At 37.4% G+C, this 24087-nt stretch overlaps 1 protein-coding gene across 4 annotated transcripts in view; it reads right to left on the bottom strand.

Annotated features, from left to right (window-relative positions):
• LOC124164384 (trichohyalin) overlaps nucleotides 1–24087 on the bottom strand; it is an 80203-nt gene that overhangs the window by 982 nt on the left and 55134 nt on the right. For 3 of the 4 annotated variants that reach the window (XM_046541701.1, XM_046541702.1, XM_046541699.1), the window contains 6 exons: nucleotides 22808–22922; nucleotides 17962–18230; nucleotides 15170–15338; nucleotides 11263–11394; nucleotides 10075–10400; nucleotides 2946–3187 (listed from right to left, as the gene is read on the bottom strand). In XM_046541701.1, the coding sequence (XP_046397657.1) occupies nucleotides 2946–3187; nucleotides 10075–10400; nucleotides 11263–11394; nucleotides 15170–15338; nucleotides 17962–18230; nucleotides 22808–22922 (1253 nt within the window). The remainder of the gene's footprint in view (nucleotides 1–2945; nucleotides 3188–10074; nucleotides 10401–11262; nucleotides 11395–15169; nucleotides 15339–17961; nucleotides 18231–22807; nucleotides 22923–24087) is intronic. The other variant, XM_046541700.1, reaches the window with a different exon arrangement.

Genomic DNA, 24087 nt, shown 5'->3' with positions numbered 1-24087 from the left:
ATAACATGATTCCAGGGTCTGAGACTCACAAGAAGGACATATGAAGAGATATGATTGGCGAAGAGAGAAGACGAGTAGACATTAGGTTTGCACTGAAGTCGAAGGAGAAAAATATGCTTTGAAAGGATCAAAACACACAAAGCAGTAGTGGCTCATTCTAAAGTATTGCATGATGCCCAAACCTGCTTTGTCGTGTTTTTCTTCTTTGCTTCCATTTTCTATACCTACAATTAAATCCTATACATATAAGGTATTACACCACATATGTATGTACCATTATATCACAAATATGTATCATTGAAAGCAGTGACACCTAAGGTTTGAAAACTGCATAAAAATATCTTCATGGAATAAGGCAATATTTAAGTTGAAGAATTTCATGAGATCCTTTCATTGAGAATCATGACGAAAATTGATGCATCCCTGATGATCCATAATCGCTTTTTATATTCTCTGATTCATTTTCAACAACAAAACTATTTCAATAATTAAATCTGCTGGTAAATTTTCTGATTAGCCATATTCCTCCATGTTATTCACAGTATAACTGAGGCTCCTGATTTAAAAACTTAAAAGCTTCCCATAAATATGCATTTTGTGAAATACCTGGATAATACATGATATTATGTTATCATGATGCCATCTGAGGATATCTAGCCAAGAAACTATTCTAATAATCATCCTAGAGGACAATCAAAGATAGATAAGTGAAACAACTTGATAAGAGAGGCAGGAGGTACATATTTCAAATCCAATTGACTTTAAATCTCTATGCAAACTCATACAAGAGGGATAATGTTGGCATGAATGAGAATTTTAATTCCCAATAGTTTGGTATCATGCTTTAAATTTAATACTGAGAAAGAGACTTTGCTTAAATTCAATAACTTCTAACAAACAAGCCATTTCTGGTTGCAAATTATTACGATAATAATAAAAGGCGAAATCGGGAAGCAGGACAGAACTTGCATTCTCATACTTTTATGGCTTAAATGGCAACAAAATATTAAAGTCTGAGAGACATCCATTCTGACAGTTACGAAAGTTATAGACATCATAGGTAATTTATTTTAGGAAAAGCATATGGGTAGAAATTTTCCTTTGTACGAGATGCCTTTTTGGTAGTTTCTGACCCAAACTTGATCATTTCGCTATCATAATTAGGTGCAGCAAAACCTCCTTGAAGATTTTGAGGAGAAGGGAACTGAGGAAATACTTTCTCCATCCAGGTAATTAATAATTATCAAAAAGTGTTATAGATGTACAATGAATGCCTCCTCATAGGTGCTTGTCTCCAACTTTCACTTGAATTTTTCCAAAACTCTAAACTTTAGACCTCTGTTGGCAGTGATTGAGCTTGATATATTCTTGATTGACACTTGTTTAGGTCGACCGATGACAGCACCTACAATCCTTCTATACCACATCTCTTTGCACTGGTATCACCCTTGGGTATATACTCGGTAGAGGCAGGTCATACTGATGGCCTCCTTCCAAAAATTGGCAAACCAGTGTCAGCAGCTAGAATACACATATATGTGAAAGAGATGTTTCATGCTGGCTGGGATCTTTTCCAATACAAGCAGAAACACAGCATCAGTAACACTCATCAAATGAAATTTGTCGCTGGGCAGCATGGTGATATTTCTTTGCATCCAGACATTCATGTCAAGATCATGAGGCAACAGGTTGCAGACGATCATTGCTCAGTATGGATTTAGCTTTAGGGCACAGAGGCTTAGCAGAAGACATGATGTCTTCCCTCATTTTGTCTGCTTGAAGTTTTAGTGGAGTTCTGACAACAGCTTACACTCTGACAATGACCGGTTCGTTTGGAATCCACCTTGGAGTGATGGCAATGTTGAGGTTTTAGATATGACCCCAATGGCATCATCACTCAGTTTGTAGTCAGTTAAGTTGATTAATGCATGCACTTTTTCCGGTAAATGACAATTAGATGCTGAGTCTCTTAAAACTCTGTAAACTTCCCTTTATTTATCCCTTGAGGAGAAAAAGATCATCATGAGAGAGTTACATGCAAACCTATCAACAATGCACTCTCTTTAGTACACTGCTGATCTGAAAATATTGCTGACAAACACAGACTGAAAAAGCTGAATCTGGAGAAATAAACATCAATAATTGTTATAATGAAAACTTTTAGCCACACTACCAATAGGTCATCCATCGATCGACAAGTGCTGATTTATGACAGATAATAAGATGCATAAACAAGCAATATTTTAGAGGAGAAAGATTAGAGATTAGAATAAAGATCTCAATGTCAGCTTCAATACTACACAAAAGAAATCCACAGTTTAAACAACGATTCACCATCACCCAAATATTTTGTTATGGCAGGAGTATGAAAATTATCCGCTGATCTATGTGATTCTAAATAATGTGTTGAAAACCAAAATTAAATTTCAAGTGTACACAATCATAGGCCACAACCAATCAAATTTTGGGGAGATGCAATTGATCAAAATTCTCAAAGCAGACTTCAAATCTATACACAAACATCCCAATACATTTCAGAGCTCACTACAAGGGGCACACACTGGCAAAGTGTCTCAGTAGAGTTTGAATTTTCTCTGAGCAAAATGTACAGCTTTTCCTCCACCTTGGAAAGTTTCAATGTGACTGTTCATCCCTTAAATTTCATTATGTGAACCTTTCAGGTCAAGATACCCGGAAAGAGTTTTTCATTTTAGTATCACCCTAAATAAATATTTTGTAAGATTATATCCATGCTCAATAGGCATTGTCGTATGGGAAATTTCACATTTGCGTTTTTATTACCAAACACCACCATCCCATCATGTTTGATCAAACTCTGCAGAGTGCACCTTGAATGAATGTCCATTGTCAATGTCAAGAGAATTTTTACCAGGGTTGAATTGAGAGAGGAGAAGAGATTAAAGAGTGCATTGCAAAATACTAACCAGGTGGGGGGAGAGACATGCCAGGGCTAGAAGAGGCACTGCCCACAATGCCAGAAACAACCACAGCCGGAGATGATGACCCCCTAGACAATGAGTTGGGAGAGGAGGGAGCGTGAGATCTGGGGTACGTGGGATCGATTGCCATGGCAATGTTGGCACAGTGAGACGATGATCCCATGGACGGAGAATCAGAAGCACCCACAGAGGCGGGGAGCACCTCGATGGCCTCTGGGTCGGGATACCTACAACAATCAGAATAATAATAATACTCAACCTGATACCACTACTCCATCAAAAATTTGTACATCTGCTCACAGAATTCCATACATATATAATTCATTCAAAAATGAGCTTTTAATCCATTAGACTGGTCCAAATATACACAACAAACACCTCCAAAAAACCAAATGTTTTCCTAGTCCCAAGAAGTTTGTTATAATGAGGTTTGACTGTAGAGCTAATGCTGCAAAATTAAAACTGAGATTAACAGCTAATAAGAGCAAGTAAAAGGATGAGATGAAAGGATGTGAGGTAAAGATGTGCAACTCTGCCACTATTCCCACTAAGTAGATATGGGTAGGTTCCGGTACCTGGTTCTCAGTAATGCCAGTTCTTGGACTGTGAAACCGGTATCGAGAACCGATCACATAAAGTCGGTACTTTGGAACCGGCTCAGAATGGTGGCAAGGATTAGAATTTGGCACCCGAAGCTGAAATGGTCAGCAGCATATTCAAGGCCATGGCTAATGTCTTGGTTGAAATTTCTTCAGTTTTCATTCATAACTTAAAATACCGTATTGCAAGAGAGCATTATCGACAATTCTTTAAAACTCTTTTATATGTTCAAACTACTTTTCATTGTTGCATGAGATATGGAGGAGACAGAAGGTATGGACGGAGCGAGTACCAGGTGGGGAAGGGACGTTGAAAACAGTGTTAGAGGGTAGAATGTTAGGTAAAGGAGGGAGGGGAAGGGAAATAATAGGATTTTTAGATGGAATGAAAGGGAGTAGGCCTTATTGTGAATTGAAGAGGGAAGTGGTTGATAAGGAGGGAGGATCCAAGAATTCTTCTCAAGTACTCCATGGAAATCTACCTTAATTGGTAGAATACTTTAATAAATAATATAACAATTCAAATTGTGCAAAGATCACCGTTACCACCATAGTTAGTCTCGGTATACTTAAAATTATAACAATGTCATTAGACGGCAATGAAGGCTGCCACACACCTGAGCAGCAGTGATGCATGGCTAAATGACAATGTAAGTGTTTGGTGTGTCCACATTCACCAGAGTGACCTGACTGACGGTGCCGCAACCTGTTTTCTTGGCAAAAAGAACTATGGAGATGGTCTTAAGTTTTTTTCACAGAGCTTTCCTCCTCATTTACATCTTTAATGAAATTATTTTCATTCACTTCTTGTGGTTGTTCATTTAAATTTGCCATTAATTCAGATAATAAGAGTTCACCGATGGAACCGTGTATCAAGAACTGAGAACCAGAAGAACTGGGAGAGAACCAGGCCGGTACCGAGAACCAAAAAAATTAAGTAGTAGTAGTAGTAGTAACCTTTATTTGCCCAGCGGACACTGAACACAGTAAAAAAATACATGAGTTGAGTGTATAGGACACGTCATATACATATAAATGTTGCAAACAATAATAAAATAAAATACACAAGTGTATGGCACCATAATTTGACCAAAAGAAGTTCATAAAGTACATAAAATTTATTCCATATTCAATATGATTATTTTTTCCCCAAAAATTCCTTTACGGAATAAAACTGTTCTTTCCTTAAAAACGTTATTCATTTCCTTTTGAACAGGACTGGGTCCATTTCGTACTTAAAATCAGTAGGGAGCCTGTTCAGTACAAGAAGGCCCATGGATTTAGGCCCCAAGGATGCATTTAAAGTCCTGCAATATGTTTGATGCAGATCTCTACAGGCTCTAGTTTGGTGGGAATGAACATTGTCATTAGACATATAATTAAATAAATTTCTTTTAGCAAACATGCTTACAACATAAATGTAAATGCATGGAACTGTCAAAATATTTAACCTTTTGAAAAAGGAAAGACAAGGTGCATTAAAAGGAGCATTACATATTAATCGTATTATACATTTTTGAGCTTTGAAAATTGAATCAGAATGGGTGGAAGAACCCCAGAACAGAATACTATAGATAATTAAAGAATAAAATTCTCCGTAATAAATTGAGAGTAAAATATCAAGGCTTACAGTATTCCTGATACTTCTGATAAGGAAGCAAATAGAGTTCAACCTGCTACGAAGATTGCATATATGTTCGTCCCATGACACATTTTTATTTAAAACAACTCCCAGAAACTTGGAACTAGAAATCTGGGGTATGCGTGATCCCCCTAGATCAATGGTCAATAAAGCAGGGGGTTTATTTTTATTGGAAAAGTATATAAGTCCAGACTTGTCAGGATTGAGTTTCAAAAGATTTTGTGAACACCATTCACACAGAAGTTCAGAAACTCTAGATGCCCTCAAAGACAAATTGTTTAACGATGGTGCTGATACAATTACATTAGTATCATCAGCATATAAAATTGGCTCAACTCCTTGAACCGTCTGCAAAATTTTTGGCAGATCATTAATGTAAAGTAAAAATAGGATAGGGCCCAGGACTGAGCCTTGGGGTACGCCTAATGTAACTTCTTTACTGGGAGAAATAAAATTAGTGCCATTCTTTGATAAAATAACCTGTTGATGCCTTGCACTGAGGTAAGATTTTATCCAGTTATAAGGGATACCTCGAATACCATAGTGTCCTAATTTGGACAAGAGTAACTGATGATTGACTAGGTCAAAAGCCTTGGAAAAATCAAAAAATAGCCCCAAGGTTTCGATTCTATTATCAAGATTTGAAAGTATTAAATTTACCAAATGATAGGTGGCTGTAGATGTAGATCTGCATTTCCTAAAACCATTCTGTGAGCCAGACAAAAGGTTAGAAAATTCGAGAAATGATACAAGTCGATTATGGAAGACCTTTTCGAATAGTTTCCCTATCTGATTTAGTAAGGATATTGGACGATAAGAATTCATATCCCGTTCGCTACCTTTGCCTTTATACACCCATGTCTCGTATAGCGCAAGGGATGCGTTCCTTGGGGTCTTTGCGCTATACGAATTTGCGTTATACGAGAGCGTTTTAACATAGGGAAGATACGGATGCGTTCCTGGTAGCATAGGTCTTGGGTATTGAATTTCCTCTAAAACATCTATATTCCCATAAAAAGCCTTAGAAAACATTATTTCTATAAATATTTATAGTTTAAAACATCTTTAAAGATAGTATTCACGCATTCAAAGACTTTTATTCACGTTAAAAAAAATTCTTACGGGCTTTCGAAATTCCATCCTGTCGTGCGGGTGGGCTAACATCTGCTATCTCAGGGGATCGTAATGCGTTGCCGGCAGTTGATAATTTTTCAAAATAGTCTAAAAATAACTATTGTGTCACCCAGGCCCTTTTGTCGCTCATCGAAATGACAGGAAAATGCTACTTTAAATGCCATTTCATAGCTAGCGGAGTTTATGAATGATAAATCATTTTAATTTGAAGTCCTCCGAGTCATTAGCAGCTACGTGAAACAGTCTTTAAATGCCTTGAAACCTGACCCAGGTTTTCCTTCCCTGAAAATGAATGAACGAGAATGCATTCTTTTCCAAAAGAATATCGTCTCATCAACACTTAAAACTAGTTGAGGGGGAAAGGAGCCACTTTCAATAACAGCTCGGAGTTCATCAGAAAATGTTGTGGTGGCTGCGCTATCAACACTTGCAGATTCACCTGATATCGCCGCACTGAAAATACCTGCTTGCCGTTTAAATTCTGGAACCAACCGGAGCTTTCACTTATGTCTCGGAGCGATTACCACTCTCGTCTTTTTGTACTGATTCACCATGAACTTTCCGTGTGTGTAGACCGCTTGGTTGAAGTTGGTGCGGCTGAGGTCACTGATATTTTAGCTTCGTCTTTATTCAGAATAAGGCATCGTGAGTTTAAACTTCCGCGCAATATCGCTTTGACGCTCTCCATTTTCAAAGCAATTGACCTCTCTCAAGTCCTCTTCTAGGTTTATAGTTTTTATTGATAAATTCTTGATTTTTCTACACGCATTCCTATTTTTTGCCATATTCTCTTGGTTTTTACTCTGTATGGCTCTATCTAAATCACCTTCTTCTGCTGAACTGTATTCCTGAGACGCAGAAGGCCTAAGACTGCGGGGAGGGAACGAAGCCATTGTGTTTGAGACTCTATAGCGGACCCTTTTATGTGTTGATGCTATTCATGCTCAACTCGGCCACCGCTCCATTTCTCCCCCATGAATACCGATGACCTTGAAGGCTTTAGCTTAGACCCTCTACCTGGAAGTCAATCGCCCGGTAACCTACGACGGCAAAAATACGTCTCAAACCGTATTGCTGAAAAAAAACTCATTTCCACTAGCCCCACGCTTAATTAACGATCTAAATTATTTATTATCATTCTGTTAAGGAGACGAGATAAATCTTCGGTAGGCCGGCTATCTAGACCCAATGACGAGTAATACTTTTGGCAATTGCGCAGCAATGAATTTCGATTAATATATAAACTAGAGATGTGCGAATAGTATCCGCGAATACTCGAATACCTCGAATATTAGAAAGTATTCGATATTCGAGGTTTCGAATAGTTATGCGAAAAGTACCGCCTCGAATACCTCGAATACTTTGAATTTCGCGTCATACACTGTCGCACGCACGTCGTTGGTAGTTGACTCGGAAAAATGTAGAGAACTGTAGTCATTTAGTACTCGCAGCGCCGTTTTACGCAAGTTGACGAATTACATCAAATTCGTGGATTTTAGCGGTGAAAAGAGTTCGACGAGGGGGACCGAAAATGGTCGGGTGAAAAATTCCGAAAATCCCCGATTCCCCCCACCAGGAGAACTTCAGTGCCGTGGGATAGCAACCTTAGGGCATATCCCACGATCCGCTATCCCCCTCCATTCAGCACTCGCCTCACCCACTCTGACGCTTTCCTCTTCTCCGAAATCAAACAAAAGGTCCCAGCTCGCGCAGGGATCGCATTACGAAGACCCCTGCTTCGAAAAAAATATCGAGTTACGAGAACAATAAAAACGTGTTTCACGCCCTCCCCCCTTTTCTCACCCACTGACCTTTTTCTGGCTACCTGCTTCGAAGTTCCCCATTTCTGGAGGTCAACTGCTGTGTGAGTACCGTGGGATACTTGCATTAGCGCATTTCCCAAGATCAGGTATCCCTCTCCATTCAGCACTCCCCCCCTCTGAGGCTTTCCTCTTCTTCGAAATAAAAAAAGGTCACAGCTCGCGCAGGGATCATATTACGAAGACCTTAGCTTCGAAAAAATACCAAGTTACACGAGAACAATAGAAACGTGTTTCGGGCCCTCCCTTTTCGCCCCCACTGACCTTTTTTTCCTACCAGCTTCGAAGTTCCCCATTTCTGTGAAGGTTAACCGCTGCATGAGTCATCTATTAGCACAAAAGGTGTCTAAGAATGACTTTCGTCAATTGATGTTACACCTTTATTGAATTGAAATATTAGTAATGTGCGCGTAATTTCAAAAAGAATAATACCAAACACGACGTATTTCTGAGTTTATTTAAGCATTTTACGCAAAGAAATAAATATCAAAATACGACGGAGACTTAGCATTCTGGCGAAACTCGATATGAGCAGCAGAGCTTCTCGGAAGTTGATGCGGTATTTTTTTCCGAAAACATATATGTATCAAGTTACAATTTATGAGTGGTGCTATAAATCTTTATTGTTACAGTCGCAGACAAAGGGATATTTTCTCAGAATATTTGGTTTCTCCCTGATAGCATTCCAATTCATTTTCTTATCTCGTGAGAACTCCCAAAGATGGACTGAAAATAGTTGAAGAAAATCCGGTGGAAAAGAGCTTGTATTTTGCAAAATGCCTCAGATTGTCAGCTAGCACTTGGCAGCAGGAGTGGAGGTAAAGCGATGTTAGTTGAATTAAAATTAAAATATTCATTAATCAGCTAAATTCCTGTTCGAATCATTTAAAGGAAATCAAAATTACTCCCCAAAATGTTGTGTTACCTGCTGCATAGGCAACCGAGTCAATCATTCCAGCATTCATCATTTAGTATTCGAAATTCGAGGTATTCGAATATTCGAGCAATGATTTAATATTCGAATTCGATATTCGAATTCAAGAAATCTACAATTCGACCCATCTCTAATATAAACAAAAAAGAAGATTTGAGGTAAGAAATAATATTACTCTGCGTAAATTGATAGAAATTTCGTGTGTACTTAGCGCAAGTTCACGTTTTATCACGAGAGCGTTTAAGATTTTTGATTAGGCTACACTTTGTTGCAATGTTTCCCCGAGGAACGAATTTGCGCTATATCGAAATTGCGCTAATCGTAATTGCGCTATACGAGACATGGGTGTACTCAAATGAGTCATTATAGGATCTGAGTTGATATAAATTAGACCAATCATGGGACTTCAACATATTATTAAAGATATTAAAGTTTTGCTCTGTAAACTGCCTTTCTGACCTGACTCATCCTTACTACAAAACATGCTTATTGCATCAGATTTACATTTGGTTTACAAATCTCATTTATGAGAATTTAAAGCTAAATAAAATACTGAACCAATTGAACAACAACTGCCTTTGAACACAATCACACTTACTTGTGCAAAGTCATACATACCAAAACCATTGCGAGTGTCCCCTTTTTCCATAAGTTTTTTTAGATACACCATCTTATGAGAACACATGCCTCTATCTAAACTAGACTTATGTTTTCTTTTTGTTGCTCAATTAAAACTTGTGCTATCATACTAAAATTTTCAGAGTCTAAACAGAACACCTTCGTATACACTAGGCAGAATCACAATGTGGAAGTTATACAATCGTAACACTTGGAGAAGAGAAGCTTACAATGGTCAAGTTCCATTGCCACTTACTCGATCTGATGGATGGAACACTACAAGTCAGCTGCCTTTCAGTTTCTCACCCAAGCCCAAGAGAATATTACAAGGTAATTCACAGGCAAAGAGTGAGGTAAAAGTACATACTTTTGACGAGGTTTCGCCTTCACTCCAGTGCTGACACGGGATGACCTCGACGATCCAGAGAGATCAAGCTCCGTGGGTCTTTCAGCTCGGCTATTAGTCCCATGAGGAGATGAGTGGCTGGACAATGTTGTTTTCCTTGGGCTCTCCATCTCATTGTCGGTGCCATTGGACACCACGGTGCCATATTCTGGCTCATCCTCCTCATCGTGCCCATTGACAGCTCCGCCTTCCAACATCTGCTGCTGTTGCTGCTCCATTTGCTGCTGCTTCTTCAACAGTGCCCTCTGTTTGCCCCTCTCCCGTGCTCGCCTCGCCTTTGCTCGCTCCTTTAATTCAGATGAGATAATTTCAGAGAAATAACATGTGCTTTTACGTCACCCATTCAACATCAATGGATTTCACCAAAGTACAATCTGGACCCAACAGTGAACAAGTAAGAATAGGGTGTGCACTGACCTCAGTATTTTATCATGCTTACATCAAGTAAGCCATCAATTCAATCAAAGAGAACACTTTGGGTGTCAATATCCACAGAGAAAGAATTAGTGTGCTGCGATTTTCTGACCACAGAGCAGTCATAGTTGAGAGAGAGAGAATGATTTGAAGAGGGCCCTGATAAATATGGGAAGGACAAAAGCCAGTTATCAACTGAAAATCAACAAAAGGAATAAAAAGATATGGATTAAAAGAAAAGGAATAAAAAGGTATCCAGCCAAAAAGAGGAGACCACGACATACATTTAGCTAGGAAAATAAAAACTTGAAGAATAAAGAATTTCTACCTATGAAATTAAGAAACAAGAATAGGATACAGCAAGAATGAAATAGTCAGTAGAATAGATCAGGCAAAGAGGGCATTCTACAAAAAGAAGAATCTACAAACTGCTGAGAACACAAGCATAGAATCAAGGAACTAATTCATCAAATTCCACACAAGGAGCATTATCTTCATGGGAATGAAGCACGGATGTTGTTAGAAGCAAAGAATTCAAGAGTAGAAAAGTTCTATACATATGTGGTGCTAACGAGGAATGGTGAATAAAATGGATCGACCAAAGAAGCAATGAGGAAGTGTTTCATAATCCCAAGAACCCAGAACAAATTCCCTCATTTCAATGGGATTCAATTCTATACAAGAACTAAATAACAAAGTGATGACCTGAAACACCACCACTTCAATTGAACCTACCTTTTCTTGGAGCATTCTGGCCAATTCCCGATCTTGAGCTTCTACAGCAAGCAGTCTATCTCGATCCAAAGGATCAACACTATTACCTCCTCCACGTTTTCCTTCTTGCTCTTGAAGTAGCCGAGCCAACTCCTAATAAAAAAAGAAAAATATTGGGAAAAAACACAAATATTAGCCCAAAAAATTTGATACAGTAAAAACAAACCCAATGGGTATACATATATAGATGGCATATAGTAAAAGAAACCAAGAACACGAAGAACAGGAGCAGTCATTAATTTCAGTAATTCTGTTTTTGGAACACTTTCTAACAGTAAGCTATTTGGCTTAACACACAACAGCTGTTACAAGTGGGGTGATAGATGAGCAGAAGTAACCTGGAATAATTTCTCCTCTTTGGACTTTGGCATAGCAACGCAATTACATATGTTTATAAATTCACTCACCACACATCTTAAAGCCAAATGTTTGGATGCAGCGGTGGATTCCGTAATTGACGAGTGTTTCTCTAGTCATGATATCATTTCATACATGCACCAGAAAGCCACTCATCAGCCACAGTCATCCAGACAGAAAATGGTTCCTTTGGATTCCCCAGATGAACTTACAACCTCACATTTCAAAATAATTTTTAAGCTGGTTAGCAATGTACAATTTAGTACAGTGGAACCTCGTTAAAGCGAGTACGGGCTATAGCGACACCCCCGTTATTACGAGAGATAGCCGATGCACCGTCAATTGACCCTATAATAAGCGTGTTAAAAAATTCGTTTTTACGAGGCTCTTTTGGTGTTGGCTCTCGCCATAGCGAAGGTTTCATCGCCGGAAAAACTTACATCAAGACTACTCAATCTCTGTAATTGCTAGTGATCTGTTAGAAATGAAGTTAATGGAGTGCTCAGTCTCAAATTTATGTGGTAAACTGTCGTTTGATAAATAAGTAGTTAATTTTGGTGAAAATATTGTGGCATTAGCATTCGCGAATGCTTGATCTTCTTTTGTTCCTCGGGCGGCAGAAAGCAGTCGTCAGCATACCCGCACGTCCATGAGTTGCATGAATAGTAAGCATTTGATGGCAGACACCATGGCCAAGAAAACACCAAACAATTAGTCGTTGTTTGAGTAAGGAAATTTAGTGATGCAAATAAACATCACCTTTCGTCAGGATTTATGCTTATGTTTATCAGATAGAAATTTATCTGTCACCGCACCACTCTGTTCCTGTATAACTGTTCGCAACAGGTATACATATTGGCTATTATTCGCTCCACCTCCGGTAAAGCGACAATTCGCTATAACGAGTGTTTATTGGTGCACCGTGGGGTGTCGTTTTATCGAGGTTGCACTGTACCTCATAAGAGGTAATCGGATGCCAAATCTTTTTCTGATTTTTTGGAAGTTCTCTCATTTTCACAAAACTTGGAAAGATGAACACAATCAACAATGTAAACATTAATCTCAATTTTTGGATTGCAAAAATTAAAATTATCTGAGATATTTACATTACAAAATTAATATTTTCTGTAAAATATAATAAACTCTGCAGTGGATACTAATGCCTGTAGCTCTTGTTCTAATTGAGATTTAAAAAATAATGCTTTTCTATAGCTCATAAATTGTAAAATCGAAAAAAAAATTGTTTTTTTCAACTTCTATCGACAAAATCACTAACACTCCCTCTCACTTTTTAAGTAAAATATCTCAAAATAGGCCATCCCAGAGTTTCGTGAAAGAAAATATTTTATAATTACATCAATCCTCTATTCATACACAAATTGATATCCTGGACCCACAAAAGGAAGGCAATGTAATGTAAATGAGAATTTTATGCCACTTATACTTTTGTTTGACAGAAATGGGGCATAAAATGCAATGCTAGCTTATCATCGTGAAGACAAGATTTTTTCATGCATAAATTTTGCTAATTAAATAATTAGCAAATTTTATGCATGAAATATTAATTATAAATAATTAATAATTAATTTTATACATAAAATTAATTATTAATAATAATTAATTTCAGAATTGACATTTTTCTAAATCATAACATTTTTCATTAACACATGATATATTCTTTCATAGCATACCTGAGACATAGAGTAAAACATCACCATGCATGTAACACTTTTGAGGAGTGTTTCTGATTGATTATATGTATTAATAAATACATACAAACATTTTGGAATAAGATGATTGCAATGTCAAATGCAGCATAGACGAGGGCTAATTGAAATCAGAGAAAGTTAAATGAGAAAGTTATAAGCTGGTGATTCCACTCCTCACGTCCTTCCTTGTCCACTGAAGATGGCTATGATACTTAGGTATGCTAGTCATTGCTAAGGCCAATGCATAAGTTATAAGCTGGTGATTCCACTCCTCATGTCCTTCCTTGTCCACTGAAGATGGCTATGATACTTAGGTATGCTAGTCATTGCTAAGGCCAATGCATCCGTGCTCATTCAGCTTCTCTTGGTCATGCTGAGAAGCTCTCATTAAGATAAGGGAGCAAAGACTGCACAGAGCCACATATACAGTTCAACACTCGCTACCAAGTAGCAAGGCGACACCTCAAAGCAAGCCAGAGAACCCCATTGGCTCCACATGGCACAGACAGAAAGAGAGAGATGCAAGGCAATTTGAAAAAGTATTGCACCACAGCTTGTAGATATGCCTGTGCTCCACAGCCTGTGCATAGGTATGGTACTGTGTAACTTTTAACTAACACATTGGTCAACGTTCTGCAGGTGAAAAGAGTCAGTCTCCACATCTGTCCTTCCAGGGTGGCCCAAATATCATGGAATCAAATTAAAATTTGCCAGCCTTGGTGGCGGTGGGGTTAAGTCCTCGCCTGTCAAACAAAAGGTCGCAGGTTTGAGTCCCGCCTGGGAAGATTTCCCCTATGCAGGGTAGGGTTGTTCGTGTACGTTTAATTGTTAAATTTGTTAAATAACCCGATATAAAATGGCCAGTATGAGCTGTTTTTGGTGGTTTGGGAATAAAACAAAGATATCTGGTGAAAGGAGATGCCCATTTTTGAGTTTTCTTCGGCACGATACCTGCTTAGCAGTAAAAATTATAATAACTCAGTGTAAGATCACCATGAATATGGTTGTGGGTGAGTTATGCCTTGCTCAACTCGTGATTTTAATAAAAAAATTTATATCTGCGATTCCCTGAAATACAAGTAGGCGAAGCATTTGAGCAACAGAACTAGCTCCAGCTGTTTAGCCCGAAAAAATTAAATCAGACTTCACTATATCACTTCGTTTTTAATCAACCATTAGTGAAAAAAACTTCAACAAAGTAATTAAACAAACCCTCAACCACGGATGTACATAGTAACCTTATAAGTTGATAAAAGGTGGCAGTACTTGTGCATTAAAAAAAAAAACCTTCAAACACGGAACGAAAAAACCAGCATCGTCCCCTAAATCTCGAAGTTACATATTATTTCATTGAAACCGTAACAGATTTCACCTGAAAAGCAATTGCGGTTCACCATATCCACTGGTAGCTTAGCTCATGATGGTACAGCTCTCAGTTTTACTCAGGCATGCAGGCACCACTCACCACTACATTGTGAAGTCACCAGCAAAAACTGCACCCATCTATGATTTAATTCTTAACTGTTAACCTGAGCATTAACCAAGGCATTGACTACAAAGCTGACTCAATTATGACATAGTAATGACTATCTAATATTAAAACTGATCAACAATGCGTTCTTGAAACAATACCTCAGACCCTTTCCCATACTCCCTAGCACATCTTCACCATATAATTCCAACAGCGATCCAATTCCTTCATAGAATATCTTCCACCTTCTTGATGAGCTTTATGTCACACAACCAGTGCAACAACAAGATTTTTATAATTATTATTTACCACAGTACAACATAACACTCACAGCATCTTGCTCCTCTTGCATTCTCTTGGCCTCCTCAGTGCTCATCTCAGGCACACCAAATTCAGAGTCCTCATCGGGAGACAAGCTAGCCTGATAAAAATCACCATGCTCCTCCCTCACCGGGTGATTTACTTGCCACCTATGCTGCGGTGAACCCAAGTCCAGAGCCCTACACGCATAAAATCAGAAGGAATTTTAATTTAAAGTGAGAGTTTAGAGCAAATGATTTTAGTGGAAAGGAAAGGTGCGAACTTCTTTCCAGTTTCTATTCTGTTATTCAATTCACAGCTCCTGTTCAAAATGCACCATTTAAATCTACCTGGGGTCCTACATATACTGAAAGTTCTGCAAAATAATGAGTCTCCAGAAATCATGTTTAGGCTCTTTTGAATATGGTGAACTAGTTTGTACTGTTTGCACATTGAATAAGATTCATATCTGACGAGATGATGAGTATTCATTTATATGGGGTCACACAACCCAGGTACACTTTGTGACAAAGCAGAGGGAAGGGTCAATGGAGGGAAATAAAGCCGAAAGAAAGAAAGGGAGGAGGCTCACCTTACCTTGCAGTCACTGATGTCTCTGGCAACTCTAACCTCCGACCAACCTCATCAGAGAGATGGTATATGTACTGGGTCTTCTGCCACCCAATCGATACCAAAACCAAAATTGAACTGTGTTCAGTAAGTCTCCTTTCCCGACTGACACACTCTGCCGGCCTGCCCTCTTTACATAAGTAAAACAAAATTTGTAACTCCAAAATAAGGCGAGCCAGGTAGGAAAAGGAGGTGGCGGAAAATTAAAATGTAAATAAAAGGTGCTCTACCACATTGGTGCCCACAAACAATGCACAATATGTACAGAGCCAGATATTACAGAGTACATTAGAAAGATACTTCATGGAGACTTTGAAGTACATATCATGGAAAAATAACAGCATAATCACTACGAAATCTAGCATGAATATCATATTACACATCACTTGATATCATAAATGTTCTTCCAAATCAGAGTTTTATGTTTTGTATCCCAGTAACTACTTAATAGGTATTAATGAAATAAACTGAAAATGAAAGAGATATTAATTCTATATTTCCTCAATATAATTATCCTTCAATAAATATTTTTTTGTACTGCACTATTCGAAAAAGTAACACTTTTGACCCATGGAAAATGGTAGTCCCACAATTATTGCAATTTTTTCTTAAACTTCTCAATTAAATAACAAGGGAGTCCATACATATGAAGAATGGACACATATGAATGCAATTCCTAGAGAAACATTTCGTACAATTGTACTACGGTTAAAAATTATAGTTAGATAAAGCTCTTCCATTTTTGTTGTTTAATAACTTACAGAAATTAAAAGCTCTGTCAACACCCACAGTTGACAAAAATGGGATTGAAACCAATAAAATTTATAAAGTGCTTTTAAAGTTTCTTTAACTTTATAAATGACAAAAAAACAGATTTATTTAAGAAATTTTTTTGGCATTAATACAATTATTACAAGGGTCTGCTCCAGGATATGAAATTATAAGAGCCAGTTCTTCCCTTGTATGGACTGCGACATAAATAAATCAAGAAGTTCTTGAAAAAACGGCAGTCACAGTGGAGCTACCACTTTCTGAGTACCAGTAACCATATATTTCTTTTACAAGTGGGAATAAAATAATTTTATACCGTATATGTCTGAATATAGTCCCCCCTTTTTTTCCAAAAATGCCTGTGGTGAAAGTAAAGGGGGGACTATATTCAAACCCATTTTAAATAACTTTTTCTGAAACTGAAGCCTCAAAATTAGGGGGGAGACTATATTCAGAGGAGGACTATATTCGGAGAAATACGGTACATATAAGGATGAGTTTGTGATGACATTGAAGAAACTTAGAACGAAAATTTCCATCATTTCCAGTTTATTTAATTACATCTGATGGAATAACTATTGAGATTTGTTCGAGTCTGAGCTAACTTCAAACTGTGATATTTTTAATTTTGGCAAGAACAATAAGTTTTGCTTATTCTTCCAATATCATAGTCATAACTACAGTTCCACAGCAAATTACAGTAAAACCTCTTTACATCATAATGCAAGGGACCAAAATTTGGGCAATTTGATGTATGGAGGTTCACTATAGAGAGGTTTTAGTGTTAGGCACCATTTTTTCATATCCTTTGAATGTGAATGTATGAAAGGCACTACTGTCCTTTAAACCATAATATATTTATGTGTTTAAACACACCTGCATGCATCAGTGAACATATACATATATATTATTGAATAATTACAGAAAGCAAACGCTATCGCATGATTTTTACCATGATTCGAGTGAAAATGATGTGATCTCTCTCAATTCAACAGTCACTTAAAATGATTTGGACAGTTGGATACGTTTTTTCTTATTCACTGTTAGGTATGCTCTCATATTGAACAAAATGGCCACAACTAATGATTAACGTGAAAATTATAGCATAATAAGGTATATAAGAAAAAAAGAGTGAAACATTTATCGCTGAAAATATCATTCCATGTACGTAATCACGGCTGCATTAATGGTCTCTTGTTGTCTCGGTACGATTTGCGGAGGTAGTTAGGCCATCTCGGGGGTATCTCCTTGGTATGATAAGTGGAGGTATTACGATACAAAGAGGTTCACTACAAAGAGGTTTGCGTATAAATTTACATGTAAATCTGACGGGACCGTATGGGTGGCATGATGTATGGAGGTTTATGATGTAAAGAGGTTCACTACATAGAGGTTTTACTGTATCAAGTGTCCTTTACTCACCCAAGTTCAGCCGCAACATCTTCATCAGTATAGAGCATTTGGTTTGTTCTTGTGACAGCCATTTTAGGGGCATAATGCTGTGCCCTCTGGACTGGAGAGGAATGTTGCTGAAAGACCATGCGCTGCATCAATGGCGGCTGCATGACTGGAGGAGAGGCCATTTCAGGTGGAGAGTCAGGAACGACAACCATTGGGCCATTTGCACCTTCAACTATGTGCACCCTCTCACGCTCCTCCCGAAGTCTCTCTAACCTTATCCTTTCCCTCTCCTGCAATATATACATACAGACCATTGAGAATTGAATTTGCCGTGTAAATTTAAGAAGTACGTATTTTAAACAGTTATCGTGCTAATAAAGCTGTCAAAGTAACTCGTAAACACCAAAAGAATAAGATAAAAGCACACATGTATACATGAGAGGTGTAATGAAAAGTACTACGACTAGTGCCATGCATCAGACGGAAAATGCTCTTAAGGAAGCCTCTTGACATGACTTTAGCTGAAGCCATGTTAAAATATAAGAAACAGGCAAAAATTTGTAGAATCATTAGTATCATAGACTTTAAATAATCTGTTGCTTAAACAAATGAAAGTTTCCAGGCTTACACTGATAGTTAAGATTTTATTGAATTTCATAAACATGGCCTCATCTGATATGCATCCTTCATTCAATGGAAATCAATGAAAATATTTCATACACATCTGATGATTGTCTTATGACACACATTAGTTACAATTTTGCGGAAGAACATTTTCCACCAAGAGCAAGAATTCCTTGGCCTATATATTTCACTAGCTCAATAATTCACACTCGAAGAAAATATTGGTAATGAATTACAATTCAAAGTAAGTTGAATACAATTCAAAATTCACTCCCATTAATTACAGATATTCAGGTCTACCTACATTAAAATTAAGTAATTTTTCACCTAACCTCTCAACAGTGATGTCTAGGACAACCAAGAGGAATTTGAATCCTTTATTACTACTAATGTTCATGCTAGTAAACGGTGATAGTAAATTAAAACTTGTACAATTTATGAACTGATGCACAATGAGGATGACACTGAAGTAATACCTTAATTCCTAGTGTAAAGGATGACCTGGACTGTCATCCACAAATGAAGAGACTGAAGGCTTGAAAAGGAAAAGAATCTACATGCCAAGCTATGGATGAGAAGAACCCATAATCAACACTGCACCGTAAATATGACAAAATAATCAGGTTGGCAACGTAAGTCAAGGTGTATGCAGCAAACGGCTCACCCTTTATCCCCTTCTTTCCCCTTGCCTACCCTTCACTCCCCCAGTAGTTCGTCTCATGGGTGGGGCTTTGGCAGGTTGCAGGAGCCCTGCAACCCTAGCCAATGAAAGGGAGGGAAAACACACTGCTGAACAGCACACCAGATTTGCTTTAAAACGACTACGTATACATGTCATGTGAAATGAGAGAGTAATCATTTATCATTAAATCAGCATACTTCTGATGCTTTCCAATCATGTAAATGTGGTGAAATGCCTTATTTATGTGACTTATCTGTTTAGAAAATAGAAATGACGGAGAAAGACAAAACCAGATTTGGGGGTTGTGTAACCCTACAACCTTTAGGACAATCTGCCACAGGATTAAAATATTTGACACGAGGAATAATTAAAGTAACTCAATGGACTTTCCAGCCTGAGGCAAACCATCTGAAAGCATGCTAATAAATATGGAAAGGAAGTCCATAGTACAAGTTAAGAATTGCGAGTTCTTACATTAATTTTCTCATTGGTGAATTAAGCTCAAGCTGTTTCATCCTACAGCAGCTAAGTCAAACTGTTACGCGGGGGACTTAATTAAGACTACAGTTGAGGACCTCAAATCCAGAAAGCTTGGGACCGAAGGGCTTCTGGATTTCTGTTTTTTTCTGGATTTCTTGTCTTCATAGTAAATATAGTAAATTAATTAATTTATACATGTGCTCAGGCTCTTGTACTTGTTATCCTTATGTGTCCCTGACAAGGTTCTTAGCGTATGTCCATAGTATGTGCTTACTTCCTACTCGTCCCAGAACAAGGCTTGGAGAGTGGTGCCATGAGGTGGCTAGTCAAAGCACTACGCAGAGGAATTTTCAAATGTTCTGGATTTCTGGTTTTCCGGGTTTCTGGATTCCGGATTTGAGGTCCTCAACTGTATATTATAGAAATTTTTATACATATGTATTGTACAGCATTATCTTTTGAGGTTCTACGTATTTGTCTACAAAATCTTCCAAAAACAGAAAAAAGCAGTTAAGAGTTATTGCTCAGAAGTGTTCCCGACCACCTAATAAGCCAATAAGTAAGGATTAAAAACTTCTTTCCCTACCTTGTATTAATAATTTCAGACTATCACATATGTGAAAAAGTGCATGTTATTTTGATATAAACACTGTATTTCAACATCATCACACAAAATCAAAAAAGACATCCACTATAACTATGAGCGCACAAAAATTATAAAAATGGAGCCTTATGAAATGGTCACCGAATTGCATAATAAATTGGTTTAGGGGAAAAAATCAAAACATCCATGTCTTTGAATAAAAATTGAAAATATTCCATTATAGAAAGCCATTTTACTCCATTGAGGAATACCTTAACAACTCTTTGACTATACTAAGAAGTACATATGTATATATTTAGTTCATTTAGTTTTCATATATGCCCACATATGCTTGACGTACCCTATATCTTGTTCTTCTTAATTACCAGACCTTTGGGAAAATAAATTTTATTATCATTATTATATTATTAATGCATGCTCAATGCTGCTGTGTACATATCAGTAATTTTTCTTCTCACTGATTTCAAGGGTGGTATGGATAACAAGAGAACAATCCTTGGGTAACAACACTCACCCTCTCAGTTTTGCAACCCAAAAAATTGGTTGGTTTGGGAAGGTGAAGATGTCACCCAAGACATGCCACAGGTCAACCCAAAATTCACACATTCAGAAGAGGGGGGGCAGTTCTTCATCAAGGGCCACTCGGTATCTGTAAATCCCACAGCTTCACCAGAGATTTCAACTCAAGACCCTTAGGTCAGCAGCCAAGAACTCTGCACACTAGGCTTCCACACTCCCTTAAATTATCTCGCAATTCAGAACACTTAAGAGATTCCAAACAGAAATTTGCTCAAACTATACAGCTGTGCTTAGCAGGCATTTCAGGCTCAGCACATTGAGTCGCCATGCTCTAAAAGTGACCTATTAAGCTTACAATAGGCAAGTAATGAGAAATGTAAAAGACAAAAACCACAATCATGCGATTATGGTAACATTGCCAGCCAGGATTTACCTGGGGAGAAGACAAATCTTCACTGTAGTTCATCTCCTGTGAGATCACACTATTCTCAGGAGGAGATGATGGCTACATGGATAAACATTTAAGAAAATAGTATGTACTCCCTATAATATAATTTCAGCGCAGTACAAAAATATACTTCAAAGTCTTCCAAAGAAGACCTATAGCAAACGTTACATGATTGTTAAAAAATATGAATTAATAAATTTCCTGAATTTCCCAAGTCTTTGGAAACTTCTTTCCTGGCCTTAGATAAAAATAATAGTGTTCTTAAAATATCAAAGTTAGGTATCAATAACTATCTTGTGTGACAAGATTTTTATGCAAGACCCAACTTTACTCTGCATATCGATGGCTAAGTTCTAACAACACGTATCCCTAAAATAGCAACTTTTTAGGAGAGCAAAAAAACTATTAATATTTTTAATTGTACACTGAAATTAAAAACCATAAAACTGATAATGAAGCATTCATTTGCAAACAAAGAGTAGTTATTTGGTTGTATTTTATTTTTTAATGTTGTTACACTTTGTTAAGATACCTGTCTCAAACCGGCCGAATTTGAGATACGTATTGTTAGAACTAAGCCATCGATATATTTGTTGTTAAGGACAAGCAAGTGTTCCTGCATCACTTGTTAGGAGTTACACAGAAAAATTAAGGAAAAGAAGACAATAAGGAAGTTTTGCAACTCTCCATTCTTCTTGTATCGGCTAATCATTCCATAGTTACAAAATCTTCTCCATTACATCTTTCATTACTTCCTCCACATATCTCATCCATGAAACACCTCTGCTGGTCTTCCCTTCTAACTGTCCTTCAGTAATTATTTTCATTAGACCCTAGTGTCTCAAAATGTTGCTAATTATTTTCCTGTCTTCTACCTAAGATTTATTTTAGCCAATGAAGAAAGAAGTCTACAGGATTTGCAGCAACCACAATTGTCCATAATAGAATTTCCAAAAGATTCCACCCACGCAAAGATGCTCACAGTAAAAAAATAATTGGGGTATTAAAAATAAAACTTGTAAGACTTCATTGCCAATGAATAAATTGTAAAAATATGTGAAGTGTGAAGACATTTTGTATAATAATGGAATTTCTAATTTTAAGTATAATGTATGTAAATATGCACAACAAAATTTAAATGCACGAGGTAAAACTCATTAACTCATGCCGTGGAAATACTTGCAACAATTTATTTAAAATGATTTCAAAATCATATCATATTATTATTCAAAAAAATCCCGAACACCATCATAATACTTCATTACGACTTAAATAAACCATTTTTCAAAGCCATGACAAAGGAAATATTACATTCAAAAATGTAAAAGTGATTCCTGAAAAAAAGACCAAAGATCTCCAAATATATTCAATTTACAATGAGCATAAAAGAGGCAAAAAGAATTGCTATTTTCACTGACATTTATATTAATAATGCTAGGAAACCCCTTTGGTAATTATCAGTTATTATGGTCTGATTTAAATAAATGGAGAGTGGAGAAACAAGACCAACCTGCAATTGCCACGCAATCTCTTTATCTCTTTCTTCCGCCTGTCTCCGTCTTGTATACTCTTCACGGTCAATCTTTTCTGCAAGTTGCTGGGCAACCTGAGCGTCTATCTCCTCCCTGGAATGATGGACATTCACTGAAACCACCATAATGACTGGTAACACACTCACTCACTCAGTGATTCACACAGGTTGTTAGTATGGATGGGAGAGATTAGAGCTCACACATCACTATGCAACAGGCATGAGATATCACCCATTCAAGATTGGGATTTCAGTTCTTTTCCGTTGGCCCCCTTGGACGTCAAGGATTTGTGTTTTGAGTTGTTCAAAGGCTTTAACCAGGATTTGAATTTACCCATTACATATTACCCACTCACACTACCTACTATGCTATCTCACTCCCAGGGCCGTATTTAGGATGTGGGTGGCCGGGGGGCCCATTTTAGGGGGAGGCCCACTGTTTCAGGGTGTTGCAATTGGTACTACCTTGAACAAACTGAGCTCTTAGTCTCCTTAACACATAAACAGCTGTGCGTGCAACTCGTGTTTCTGACGATACCGCTTGGCGTGTCACTGGTTGAGTTCAGAGATACATTAACAATGCTAACGGATAAAAAGTTTTTTTATCAGCAGCATTAACCATTTATTACCTTCAAAAAATGTTGATGACAACATTTTAACCAAAAAACAACCCAACTTCACTTTGAATCCCCTCATATATGATGTTTTTTCTGTTTTTCCGATTTTGTGACTTTTACATATATATTGACAGAAGGCTCATGCTTGGTGAGTGGCCTAAGGCACATGCCTCTTGGACCTCCAACTCTACTCGCTTCCCGTGACTCAAAAATTTGAAATAGAATTTCTGAATGCAACCAATGATACAATTAATAATTGAAACTCAAACATGTAGAAAAGCATCATATGTATGGGTTAAAGTTTTGATCATGGTGAAAATATATACACGTGTCTAGAAGCCATATCCACCCAACGGTCATACGTGTCATCTTATCTTCAGAAAAGATATTTTGGAGTGAGGGAAACTACAAGGGGAAATAATTTGCGTGATGTGAGGGTTATTGGGGGAAACTTGATTTTACCACACGTGTCATCCATAAAGGACATTTAATTTAATTAAGTGAGGCTAAATGCACAATTTTTAGAACCTCCTTAATCTCATATGAGATTTTTCAAACTGCGTATATTTAGTCTAAATACCTATGAACTGATCTGGTCTTGATAGCATTAGATTAAAAAAATAATTTCCTCAATTATTTTTA

Source organism: Ischnura elegans, chromosome 8 (genome assembly GCF_921293095.1).
Source record: "Ischnura elegans chromosome 8, ioIscEleg1.1, whole genome shotgun sequence".
Taxonomy (NCBI): domain Eukaryota; kingdom Metazoa; phylum Arthropoda; class Insecta; order Odonata; family Coenagrionidae; genus Ischnura; species Ischnura elegans.
The sequence above is the reverse complement of the archived record's forward strand: the minus strand, read 5'-3'. Positions and strand labels throughout refer to the sequence as shown.